This window comes from Bacillus rossius, assembly GCF_032445375.1.
Source record: "Bacillus rossius redtenbacheri isolate Brsri chromosome 4 unlocalized genomic scaffold, Brsri_v3 Brsri_v3_scf4_2, whole genome shotgun sequence".
Taxonomy (NCBI): domain Eukaryota; kingdom Metazoa; phylum Arthropoda; class Insecta; order Phasmatodea; family Bacillidae; genus Bacillus; species Bacillus rossius.
The window spans coordinates 37,734,227-37,748,139 of NW_026962011.1; the positions used below are offsets into that span (position 1 = coordinate 37,734,227).

At 39.4% G+C, this 13,913-nt stretch overlaps 1 protein-coding gene across 3 annotated transcripts in view; it reads left to right on the forward strand.

The window, feature by feature from the left end:
* Window positions 1-13,913, forward strand: part of LOC134542224 (centrosomin) — an 83,959-nt gene that overhangs the window by 60,044 nt on the left and 10,002 nt on the right. For 2 of the 3 annotated variants that reach the window (XM_063386308.1, XM_063386307.1), the window contains exons 13-17: window positions 2,006-2,217; window positions 7,005-7,197; window positions 7,789-8,016; window positions 11,788-11,947; window positions 12,544-12,728. In XM_063386308.1, the coding sequence (XP_063242378.1) occupies window positions 2,006-2,217; window positions 7,005-7,197; window positions 7,789-8,016; window positions 11,788-11,947; window positions 12,544-12,728 (978 nt within the window). The remainder of the gene's footprint in view (window positions 1-2,005; window positions 2,218-7,004; window positions 7,198-7,788; window positions 8,017-11,787; window positions 11,948-12,543; window positions 12,729-13,913) is intronic. The other variant, XM_063386309.1, reaches the window with a different exon arrangement.

The window sequence follows — 13,913 nt, forward strand, 5'->3', positions numbered from 1 at the left end:
CGCAGCTTCCTTATAATTCTGTTAACGGCAAATAATTTGTACGGTAAATGGTCTACAGTCAAACCTCTATCTATCGAACTCGCATGTATCGATTGTCCGTGTTTATCGTATACTTTCTACGGTCCCGGCAAAATTGCCATACAACTAGGGTTAAAAAAGTCCGCTTGTACCGATGTTGGAATTATCGTTTTTTCCGCATTGATCGTACAAAGTATGTGGTCCCGTCACTATAAATTATAATAGATGATCGTTTAACCATAAAGATTTTGCAGAAATAACCATTTCTTAGAAAGAAACCGTCATAAAAACAGTAACGATAGTATACAGTAGTAAAAATCAACTTAAATCTGCAGCCAAGTAATGGAGCACGTAAATATAAAGAAAAGACAAATGAACAACAACTTACGAAGAAATTGGATGATGTACCATAACTACAGTACAAACCCAATTGTTATCCTAAGATAATTACCATAAAAAGAACTAAAGATTCTTTGTTGATACCATAATTACTACAGAAGCACGATAGCTACCGCATTTGCACTACAGTTACCGTAACAACCGAGATGTATATTTACCGTGACAGTAATGTATTTATTTATGACATATTAAAAATAAAGAACATTATTGAAAAATAGGATGTTAAATTTTTATATGTACGTTTGGCACATGTTGCGAAGAAATAATGCGATCTGAAAAAATGCAGTACTACTACGAAAAACGAAAAGGGTGATCGTGGATTTTTAGGTTATGGCAGTCTCTCTCGTTTTTCAGTAATATCGGCCGAAAATTAGCAAGCGTATCGGAAGTCTGCAGAAATGCCGATTCAACTAAATATTGGCAAAATCGGCTTCTTCAGTACAGCTCTATATTTGATGACATGAGTAAACATATTTCAGACTTCAGGATATTGAAAAAGACTTTAATTTCCATGTAGATTTATTGTGCGTATGTTTTTTTTTTTGCAAGTGTAAATTGAATTAAGTAAAATACTTCCATTTTTATTTATTTTTCAACTGATTTAACTTTAATGACAAGTAACTGATATATTTCTGACACTAATTTTGAGGTTGAAATATTTTTTAAAAATTCTTAGAGTGAAGTCCACTTCAGCATTAATTGTCTTGGAAAATGTTCTGGCTGCTAGTGATGTAGACACTGATGTCTTTGTCTTTCTTCGACAAACTTTGCAGTGCAGTAAAGGACATTTATGCAACTAAAAAAGTGCAGAAAAAATCAATGAATTTTTCAAGCCTCTTTAATTCTCTATTTGACTAATTTTCGAGTAAAAAATCAATACTTGATTTTGTCGATTATTATTAATGTGAGCATATGCACCTGTTAATACAAACCTCGTTATACAAACTGCAAAATTTTAGGTCCCTTCAGGTTTGTATTAAAGAGGTTTCACTGTATATGGCTGGTACTGTAACTGTTGGGAAGAGTTTCATTATGCTGATGCATTTTTTTTTTACAAGAAACTAGTCTATAAGATGGGCGCCATCTTGTGCTATAGAACATTCCAAAAATATCGGTCGTAACATGCGCAGCCAATAACTACTGCACAACCCAAAAACATTGACCCCAAAATAGGTGTGTTTACCTGAAAATCAGTGTATCTGAATCTTAAGGCGACCCCTTTTGTTTTGAATTATAAATTATGGTAAAAAAATGTCTTATATTCGGGTATATACGGTATCAGTTTTCTAACGGTTTTAAATTCACATTCCGTACTCCCATTGTTCTGTAAAATAATACACGTGTTGTGCTTATCGTGGGATTCGGCGGATGGATACTACTACTGCAAGTAGTCATCTGGCAAAACTGTCCGTTGGTAGAGCAGTGGACTTCAAGATGGCGTCGCGGTAAGCTGCTTGGTAACTTTGTCGGTGATCTGGCACAGTTTTTAAGTATATACGCAACACCCGTTGAACTGATCGAACTGGAACGGTCTGGCCGGGAACGTGCCGGGAGAGTGGCGCTGGGAGGGAGAGGGTTTGTGTTGCAGGCGGCGCGGGACGGGCTGCAGGAGCAGCGCAACGAGGGGCTGGAGCAGCAGTGCGCGCTGCTGGAGGCCCAGAACGCGGGGCAGCAGGCCTGCCTGGAGCTGGAGCAGCGCCTGCTGGAGCTGGAGACACAGCTGGGGGAGGCCCGCCTCGTGGCCGAGCTCAGCGCCCAGGAGGAGGAGCTGGCCCGCTCGCGCCTGCTGCAGGCCGACAAGTACGTCCCCACCCCCTGTCCACTCGCATTTAGTTCATTGACACACACCCTGTCGCCCTGTCCACTCGCATTCACTTCATAGATACACACCCTGTCGCCCTGTCTACTTGCATTGCATTTAGTTTATAGATACAGACCTTGTCGCCCTGTCTACTTGCATGTAGTTGATAGACACAGACCCTCAAGTACGTTGCCCTGTCTACTTGCATGTAGTTCATAGACACAGACCCTCAAGTACGTCGCCCTGTCTACTTGCATGTAGTTGATAGACACAGACCCTGTAGCCCTGTCTACTTGCATTTAATTTATAGACACAGACCCTGTCGCCCTGTCTACTTGCATGTAGTTTATAGATACAGACCCTCAAGTACGTTGCCCTGTCTACTTGCATGTAGTTTATAGATACAGACCCTGATAAAACAAGTAAGTATAATTGGTAGAAAGCAGTGTGTAAATAAGGCAACAACTGTGACAAAAGTTGATTACTAAAACATAAAAGCTGTGCAGAAAATTGGAGTAACAATTTAACGTTGCTTTTAAAATTCATTATCAAATGTTAAATTTCTACTTTTATTCCATTTAATATCTGTTTTCATTCACTGTGAAATGAAACTTAAGAAATTTTGGTTATTCTGGAAAAAGCCTCCTTTCCAAAAAAAAATGCATAAAATAATTTAACCTGTTTAACAAGTTGTTGGGTTCGGTACATCATTAGTACTATGATATTGTTGGAATGTTTGGTTAGTTTACCACATAAAAAATTTCCATAAAATGGTGTGAACAAATGGTTAGCTTAGCTACGTTAAAAATATTTTAAAACGGTAAGGATGGATGGTTAAGTTACCTATTTATATTTTAAATTGGTAATTCATAATGATCTTAAGAATTTTTAACGTGGCTAACCAAACCTAATCAGTTAGCCATGCTATTGAAATTATTTTATATGTTGCTAACCTAATTTAAACATCCATCTACTCTTTTTAAGAATTCTGAATTTAACTAAGCATCCATACATAACTTGTTATAATGGTCAAAAATTTTGAATTATTACAGCACTTTTTTAGAGAATGTTTGAAAAATATGTCAGGAAAATAATAGAAAGTAATTTTTTTATATTTGTTCAGAAAAGAAGCTCTTATTCAGATTCACGGATTAAATATACACCTTATCACCTCTACATCTTTAATAAAATACAGTACACTCCCTATTTAACGCGGTTGTCGGGGGACATAACTTTTACCCGCGTTGTTGCATAACCGCGATGTTTCGATGTGACCAAGGTCAAAAGGCATAAAACACCGCCTGTGTTCTAATAGGTCGGCAAGCACGCACAGTATAGACGGCCCGCCTTTGTGCGGACTTTGCATCCGCAGTTTTCACTAAACGCGGGTGAAAAAATAAAAATAATAAATTTTAAAGATAAATATTAAATGTTGAATTTTATTTTTTATTTTTCCGCATGCCGCGCACAGTTTGTCGCACGGCCTACGAGCGCGTCACACGCCGCCATACACACGTGCGGCACACAAGCTGCTGCCAGTCTCGTGGTGTCAGCCACAGTATCTGCTTCGTCTAAGTGTCCGTAACAAAGTAAGTGCAGTGTGTGCGGTTACACACGATTCTGTGGTCAAAGTCTTCTAAATAGAAAGGCCATAGTAATACTTCAAACCGAATATGAATCGCGAAGTACCGAGTTTGATTGACAAAATAAAAATTCTAGATTTACGTACTTACAGATAGCGTGTCTTTTGCAGAAGTATGCAGCAGATACGTGAAAAACGATTCTAGCATTCGTACAATATAAAATAAAGAATCGCCTATCGTGTAAAGTGGTTAAACTTTGTTATCCATGCTTACAGTAAATTATAAATGGTCACATGTGGGATACAAAAATTGCGCCAAAATAATTTTAGCGCAATCAGTGGCGCCGTATTAAAAAGTCTGTTAAACGTTGTCTTTACTTATTCCATCAAACGCTGTGTCGAGTTGCTGAGTGTGTGTGGCTCGGATCGGCAAGTGTTATATTCCCCAGCCTCTGGTTAAAGGTCGGGAGGCCGCTACACATAAACATTTCCGGGGCTTGTTTACTACCTCACGGCAAAAGTGGTACAGTATGGTTCACGTAAGTATTGGACCACTGGGAATTCCTCGGCAAAGATTAAAAATACGCTAGCTGATTTACTTTACTATTTAATGTTAAAACATTATACCAAAGTAAAAAGATGAATGTGTATAATACAACGAAAAATATTACGTCTGTAGGTTCAAGTTGTAACAAAACATTTATATGTTTCCGCTTGTCAACACACGTGACCACAAGAAGTGTGCAGACGGAAATGAGTGAACTACTCAAGGTCACCAGACTTCCCCCCTTTCGGCTTAATCGCCTCTCTCATCACTGGCGCTTATATTCCACTCCTCCCGTCTACCCGGGTGTCTTGGTCGCATATTCTCGGCTCGCCTCTCCCCTCCCAGCGCTTGCCGTCAACCAAACCTATCCAAAATCAATCCCCAGCCGAGTCACGCTGGATAATGTCGCTGGACGGTGGGCTTTATCGGGTCCCCTGTCCGATGCTTTATTTGTGGGTTAAAAAAAAAATGTTAAGAACTAGTGTTTCAGAAAATAACACTGGGCTGGATTGGACCATAATTTGAAAACACTACAAGATAGAGGAATAATGTACAGAGATATCTTGTTTAGAATTTCACTGCGGACATTTTCTACGCCTAGGCTTTTTTCTTCCCGATGCTTAGTTTGTGAGTTACAACGCAAAATTATCCTAATCGGCTGTCAACCATTTATTCCATTATTATTACAGTAGAAACTCGTTAATCCGTGACGCGCTAATTCGGGAATCGGATAATCCGGGACGATATAAAAGTGCAGAAAAAAAAAAGAGAAGTAAAAATTGTCAGCGCTTAAAATTAACGTCACGCGGGCCGGCGGCCGGCAAACACTGCAAGCCTTCGCATGGGCCGCCAAACTCTGCAACGCTGTTTGTACCGACCCTTTGTGTCGTCCCCCTTTCAGCTGTCACATTTGTCACTCTTTAAACTTGAGGGGGATGTCCTGTCTTCTGCTTCCCGTCTCCCTTTGTTTGTTTCCACCCGCCAACGCACGGCAGGCGCCTGGCGAGTGACGTGTCTGGCTGGCATTCGGCTGGACGAAGTGGGATGAGTTGAGGATGGGGGGGGGGGGGGGGGGGGGGTTGGGGGATACCCAAAATTGATGTGTGCAAGTTCAGCACGATCTTATCTTTCTCTCTTCGGCTGTTGTAAATGACCGTGAACTAATGGCTAGGCAGTGCCGTATTTTTTTAAGCCGAGACTAATTCGAAGACGGTCCTTACCTTGAACGGATTATCCGGGTTTATTACTTTTTTTTTTACAGGATTTTAACTATCCGGGCATCGGCGGGTCCCAATTAACACGAATAATGGAGAGTTTACTATTTTTTATCCATCTGCTGCCAAGGCGCAGTAAGCCTCGGGAGACGTTACGTCACATGACCTTGGCCTTAACCCAGCTGCACGCCGGTGTCTGAGAAGCTTGGCAAGACCTTCCGGGCTTTTAATCGCTAGTCCGTGAAATTCGGTAATCCGTGATTATCTCGGTCCCGACCATCACGAATTAACGAGGTTCTACTGTGTTATTAGTATTATTATTAATTTCTGATTGGGGGACATGGTTTTACCCGCGATATACCCGATTCCGCGATCTATCGGGGCGCGGTATACCGGGAGTTTACTGTACTACCAAAAAATATATATTAATGTTTAATCATTGACTTATGGTATGTATTAAAAATAAAAAATTCACAACTCCAATATTTAGCATAACCCACACAATATCTACATTCGAGATGTATTAACAAAGTATGTAATGGTATATAAAGGAATGGGGTTTGTTTTTCATTTATCTGAACTCTGAAGTCACCTGGGAAGTCCAAGCTATCGAGATAAACATCGCTGACGGCAGAACGCTATGTGGTAGGGTCGGAATTGCATCCGGTGGTCGCTGTGTATAGCTGCTCAAAACATGTAGTAGCATGTTGTTTACAGCCGAATATTTTAATACCAAATTTAGACATGTTTCCTTTGGCACAGTTTTAACATTTATACATTTACTGTATGCTTATCTATGACACTAAATTATCGTACAAATTTTATCCAGTTTGTATAGTTGGCAATGTAGTAAGAAATATATTTTTTAATGAAAACTTACAGTGCCACCTAGCATACGTAAAAAAGAATTGTCCAGTCGCTTGTAGATAGCCAATAGATTATATTGTCGTAGTATCGCGATTTCTTAGCAATCTAGTGGTAGAACGCCAAACTAAAACAGATAATGAATTTTCCTAGTTCGATGTTGGATGTAATTTATGCCAAGTCAAATGAAAGTATTTGTAGTATATGGCTGTACACATATGTAAGTCACATTTTTTAAAAGAAATTGCCAGACGTCCGTAGCACTCAAGTGTTAAATTTGTAATTCCAAACCGATTGTTTACACTCTTTCACAGTTTTTTTGTTAATGAAATCACTATTATTTACAAATAATGACTTAATTTAATTTTTGTTATCTTAATACTTTAGGTGTGTGTGGTGGTGGTGGTGGGTTTTTTTTAAAACTTAAAAAAAAAAAAATTATGTTGGTCTTAGAATCATGGATATCATAGATTTTAGAAACTGTGATAGAATCTTACTTAAATATTATTATTTTTTCTCTTCAGAACATTATTTGTCTAATATATTGAAAGATGTTTGACTGTTTATGTTCGTAACTAGGAATGTTGAAGAGGCCAACAAAAGATTGGAGCAGATGGAACGAATGTGTGCTGAGCGAGAAAGTGCTGCAAAAGCGGATGCGGAGCGCAAGCTGTGTGAGTTAGAGAAGCGTGCAGACGAACTGGAAGTTGCGATGGAGGAACAGCGTCGAGAGTTTGAGAGGCGGGAACGTGAAGCCCAAGAGGTGCTAAAGGTACGGATGTAGTGGCGTATGTGTTTGAAGACTCTTTTAAGATTCATTATCTGTGTCTGTAGATGAAGCAGAAACGAAACAAAAAAAAAAAACTTCCTGAAAATAATTTTAGGATTGACGAAACTTTGCGAGTTGAAGGATGTAAAAATGCATGAATGTTCCCTAAAGTATTGTCGTGTAGTTAGTTTTAGTTGTGAGAACGAACAGAACTGTGAACATTCTGTGGTGTTGGGCAGCATCGGACGAAAAAAAAAGTTTTTTGCATGGAAGTGTAGAAGTGGCGAAACACAAAAAGTGTAATAAGCATATTAAAGTTGTCCCCGTAGATTTTGCGCCTGAAGAGAACCTGGCATGTAGCTCCTCAGCATGAACCGCCAACGTCTTAGAAGTTTTTCTCGACATTTCATTTATTTGTGTTGGTGTTAAGCGTACGTTTATTTTGCATGGAAGTGTAGGACGAGGAGCAGTGGTGTTGGTTCTGCATGCGGACGGTGGTGGCGGTGGTGGTGGGGGGAGGCATGCGGGGCAGACCGGCGGAGGTAGTGGGGCCGCGGGCCGGGAGGGACTCGAGGGTGCCCCGGGTGCTCCCAGGTGCGGGAGGAAGAGTGGTCGCGGGCCCGCGAGGCGCTGGAGGGGCAGCTTGACGTGGCGAGGGGCAGGGCGTCGGGGCTGGCGCTGGAGCGCACGCGGCTGGACAACGACAAGGTCCACCTGGAGCAGGCCTTGCGGCAGCAGGGCGCCCGCGAGGCGGAGCTGCTCCGGGAGAGGAGGAGGCTGGAGGGCGAGGTGGCAGACCTGAAGCATCAGCTGGACACCCAGGTGCGAAACCTTCCAACATCGGCGCCGTAGTTCAAGCCTGCTCATTCAGATAGCCAGGCTGTGTTTGTTACAGTCAAACCTCTCTGAAACGACCCCTCACGGTTCCCAGGAATAGGGTCGAAATAGAGGGGGGGTTGTAATAGATGTTTTCCGAAATTTTCAGTATATCTCTCTCCCCCCCCCCCCCCCCCCCCCCGCCCCACCCTCACCATCCCTTCCCAAATCGCTACTCACTAAGAAACCAGCCGTACAATGGCAGGATGCTGTCACTCACAATGCTAGATGGCTGTGCTTTAAACCCACTTCAACCTTCATGACAAGTCCGTCACCCTACAGGCCACCTCTAAAGAAAATATGTCAAAAGACAGTTTATTTTTACTGGTTAGTTTACATGTACGTTTTCTGCTTGCGGTAGTTAAATACACTAGAACCCCGATGTCACGAACCCCGGATTTAACGAAGCAGTGATTATACGAATACATTCTCGGGAACCGTCAAAAAATTGGACATTTTGACCAAAATGTGAAAATCAGAAAAAAATTAAAAAAAAAAATATGAAATAAACGATCATTAAAATCTGTTAATTTTAACACACAGCGTATTTTTGTGTCGGCTTTAATACTTCCAATAATGTTCATGTAAGAATAACAAAAAAATAATGGGACATTTCCTTTAAAAATATGGCAGCTGTAGGTTCTGCAACGCGAGTGGGCGCACACTAAGGTCGCCCGGCTGGCTGGCGGCAGAGGCTTCATGACGCATAAGCTCACCCCTCCCTCCCCTCGGTAATATTCTTCAAGGCTAGCTCATCATCTCTGGCAAGGAATTAACAAGCTTTCAAACTTAAATATAAATGTATTTTAATAGCAAGGGTCCTATGAAAAGGAATATACCGAATAAAATAAAGCTGCTGTCACCAAACAAAACATAAAACGCCCCAATGCATGGTCGCTTCGTTATTGCTCGCGCGAGAGACGAGACGTGGAATGTTTAGAAGAAAGATAAATGCGGGGGAGACAGACGGCAGCCAGTGTGTTTCCTGCTTGGGGAATAAGTGGCTTAGCCTTTTTTGTTAGGCTGGGTGAAGCGACCTTTTTCTGTCAACCCATGGGAAAAGATAATTGCTTGAGCTGTCAAGATAAACATCTTTGCGGCAGTTAAAACAAGTTGAGGCCGGCTTGCATCTAGTCGGTCGCTGTGTATATTTACTTGAAAAACATAACATCTCAATTCATAACAAGATTCCTTATAACCTACACGTATTGTCGGATGTTTTCAGCCTGATCCACGCAAGTTCTTTAGCCACGTTTTGAATGAAAACAACTGACGGGCCAGTGTTGTGCCCTGGTTTGCGGACACATAAAGCTTTTATCAATTTGCCGACAGTTTTAATATATTTTTACTCTCCTTGTTAAAATGAAGCAGATAACGTGATTGTTAACAAGTACAAGCAGCATCCGAGATCGGCCGCAGCACACGGTTCTGGGAGAGGGTGAGCCGACTACCATGTTCACACGCTGCGGCCGGAGGGTTTTTCCTGCGTTGTATTAATAGTATTTAATATTTAATGGTATTTTATTTAATAAGTCATAATACACAACATCGCAAGGAAAAAAAAAAAGAAAAACCTGCGTAAGTCATCAACAATAGTTCACAAATTCAAGCCAGAAAAAATACCAAATTGGACTTCAAAAACTAAGCAAACATTGTCAACCAATAGTAATCAAAATCAAGAGAAATCCAGCAGGTAGCTTTGCCTTAACTGTGTACCACACTAGACACTCGCAAAAATCTAAACGTAAACACGTTGCCACAAAAACCTTTATCTGCACCCTGCCGGCAAAGGGACGTGGAATGCGCTGGTCGACAGGAAGTGGTATCTATTTTTAGACATGCGCTGCCTACGGCAGTACAGCACTCAGCAAGAGAAACGCAGTAACACGCGACTCACCACAAGAAACTTGTTTTCTGTCCGATTTTCTTTGGATTTTCGGCAATTTTTTCACGGTTCCTCGAAATTTTGGTTGTAATAGAGAGGTGGTCGCAATAAATGGGGTCGCAACAAAAAGGTTTTACTGTATTTATGTTACGAACATTGGAAGTGTTTTAAACAATCAAAGGGTATTTTTCCATATTTCATCCATGTTAAACTTCTTGTGTGTTACCATTTCCAAACGTGTTGTACTTGAGCTAAACCTATTTTGAGGCATAGTTAAAATTGGAAATTTTTAGAATTGTAGACATTTATTTAATATCATGGTGTGTTCTGTTATACAATCAATGGTTCAAAGTAGTGATGGCCCGATATTCGATATTTGATATCGTAGATCGGTAATATCGGCACATTTTTCAATATCGGACATCGGTAAATACTTGCGATATTTTGATAACCGATGTTTGCTCTCACCAATAATACTTCTCACATAACCTTAACCGTAATTCCAAGCTTATTTTCCGTTGGCGTAATTTATCTTTCTTCACGTCACCATATTACCTAGTAATTCCAAGCATATTTTCCACTGAAACAATTTCAAGCCTATTTCTTCTTTCTGATACTGCAATGCATACCCACGGTACAATTTTTCCATGTGTACACAAATCCCAGTCATTAGTGCATATTTATTCGTTTCAGGTATTCGCAAAGTGTTTTCGCTTGTTAAATTTTCGAAGTTCACTAAGTGTACATAAATTGAAAACATAAACAAAAATAATTACGATATTTAATTTAGTAAGTGGTGAAGCCGCAAGTAAACATGAAGAAGAATAAAGTTGCTACTTGATATAATAGGCATTTTCTTTCCGTGTCGTTTCATGGTTGCCAACTGCTGTTCTATACAAAGACGTTACGTAAGTTTTACAAAAGATAAAATATGAAATGTGTTTAAGTAGGGCAAATTGCAGCAAAGGTATTATGTTGGCTATATTGAGTGCATTGCCAACAACATAAATAAAGATTTGTGGTTTTATAAACTCTGCAGTACGTTTCAAAGTTGTATTGAAATTACTTTTAACGTATTTTAACGTGTTTTCGCACGAATAAATGGAGTGATACACTTGAACTATGGTCACAAAATTTGCTACTTGAAGACCTTCCTTTCTAGCATGTCGTATACCGTGATGAAATTTAACAAAGGGTACAAAAGTTTGATGTTTTTCGGACTGTATTTTTCGTAGATTACAGTTGAGACACTGGACTAAGTACATGCAGTGACTCGTGATTCATACATTATAAGCAAATACACTAGAGACTAATACCGGACAGCTACAAGATTTCTCAATATTTCTCCACAAAAATCTGAAATTTGTTTCCTTGTAGTTACAATATTTTTTTTGCATACTGTAGGTAATACCTACACCAGAATATTGCTTTATCTGGCCTTGAAAAACAATTTAATTTTTTAAGACCTTGAATTTAGAGAGCTTATTTCTAGGCCATTATGATAATTTCATTATTAACTTTCATTTAATGTGAATTTACAATATTGTACAATTAATAAAAATAATATACATTTACATAAGTATGTTTTATTAATATTTAACATTTTTCATTATTGTCTCTTAACAGTACTCCAGAACCACAAATTTATAGAATTAGTGTTAGAAATGAGATAGGCCTATTATCGGAATATCGGGTATCGGATCGGTAAATTTGGAAATATCGGAATCGGTATCGGGTTTTTGGATATCGGGCCATCACTAGTTCAAAGCATTTTAACATTAAATGTTTTCGTTACATAGCAATTTTAAATTAAGGCAGCTTACTCTGGACAGGTGTCAGCGCTGACTCTCCAGAAGAGCGAGTTGGAGCAAGAGATTCAGCAATTCAAAGCTGTCAATTCAGAGTTGCAGCAAAATCTGTCGAAGCTTCGCCACAGTGAGATGAAACAATTTTCGAGCAACCATTCAGAGCACAACAGCGAACAGGTGTCTGGTGAGTTTGTGCAGAACTATAGAATTTGTTCATTGTGTAATGGTTGCATGCTAGTAGGATTCAGAGCATATGCTCACAAGAAACATTTCAACATGGGTTTTCTTATTTTAATAGTATCCCATTCTGTCAGGCAGTGGAGGCAGTAACAACATAAATCAATTTATTTTTCAATGAGTGTTTTCAGTATTTAAAATTTTATAAATAATTGCTATTAATAACTTACAACTTGTAAATTAGTTTTTTTTTACTACTACTACTACTACTGTTTGCAAAATAATAGTGGGGTGCAAATATGTGTGTACATGAACAGTTGCAAATAGCAATTAATAAACTCTTCGCATTTAGAGGTCTAATATCAAATATTGAAATTGTGAATATTGTTATTCACGTCTGTTTTGTTTCTTATGGTGGTTTCAAATGCAGGATTTTTTTGGCAACTTAATGTTGCAGTTTTTAATATAACAGTACCGCCATGCGTGTTAAAAATGTTCTTGGTGAGGAATTAAAAGTCTTATTAAATCAACATGTCCCGGTAGCTCGACAGCATTTCCGATTGCCCATGCCGTCGGTGTGGAGGTGTGGTGTCGGTGTGGCAGGCTTGTTCCTGGACAAGGCCAGCAGTCGCTCGTCGGGCCTGGACACGGGCGACTTCAGCTCGCTGGACTGCCACTCGGCCTCCCAGGTGTCTCTGCCCCCTCAGCTGTTCCGCCAGCGCAGCGAGATGTCCGACTACGTGTCCGAGGACCAGGCTGCGGACGAGTGCGGGACTGTCATCACACAGGTGAGTATCGCATACCTGCCAACTTTTACGGATTGTCCGTAAGTTTTACGGATTTTAATACTGTTTTACGTAGTGGTGCACCGATGCGGATACCGATGAATCGTAATTGGTGATTATGGGTACTTACCGATTAATCGTAATCGGCGATTATCTTAACGATTACTTTGCCGATTATTTACGTCCCGGCGTAATTAAGTAGGTTTTTACCGTGTAATATTTTGTTACACATTTTAGGACGAAATACGAAAATATCTGTATATATTACAAAATTCATCTAACTCCGTCATAACATGATTACAGATATTTCGTTAAGTTTAATAAATCTCATTGCCTCGAACAATAAAAAATACATTTTTCCTACACGTTTATTTAAGTTTCGTCTTTTGTTCTGTCTTTTGTTTAGTGGCCTTGTATATTACCTACAGCCAGAGACGTAAAATAGATGGCACTCAATCAAAATACCACAAGCAGTTGCAGTGGATTCTACGACAATCGATCTTTTCGAGTCGTAGCTGTTCAAAAACGTGGTCCCGATACCTTCTAGAGTTTTATCACTGCGTTTTACAAACTCGTTATGGGCGTCTTTTGTAACATTATCCGTTGTGTTATTTGTATGTGACGTGAAAAGTGAAAAAGTATTTATAATTTATATATTCAGTCAACATAAATAAAATCACATGTGTTAGAATTGGTTTTTAGTCATTTTTATATAATTATAGTGAGATGGCGAGTAGGGAGAAAAAAGTGAAGTGTGGAAACATTTTTCTATAAACTCAAGTGAACAAAATAAAGCAACATGTTTACATTTTTAAACAGTAATTTCTCGGATCAACCTTATGTCATAGTCGATAATAATGCTAGTTTTCTGCAACAAAAATTTACCTATTGTAAATTATTATTATTAGACTGTAGTTAAGTTGTTTACAATAACAAATATAAATAGAAGTTAATTTAACTTACACTTTGCAATGACTTAATAGTGTATTTTATATTTTTTTATACTGTTATTATAACTGTATTCTCAATTTTACCTAAATTCACATGGGAATAAAAAATTTTGTGTGCATTATTACACTTTAAAAAATTTGTTCATTATAATCGGTAACCGAATCGGTATCTGCCGATTATTGCTCTCATCGGTATTCGAATCGGTAATCGGTAAAGTCATGTCGGTGCACCACTAGT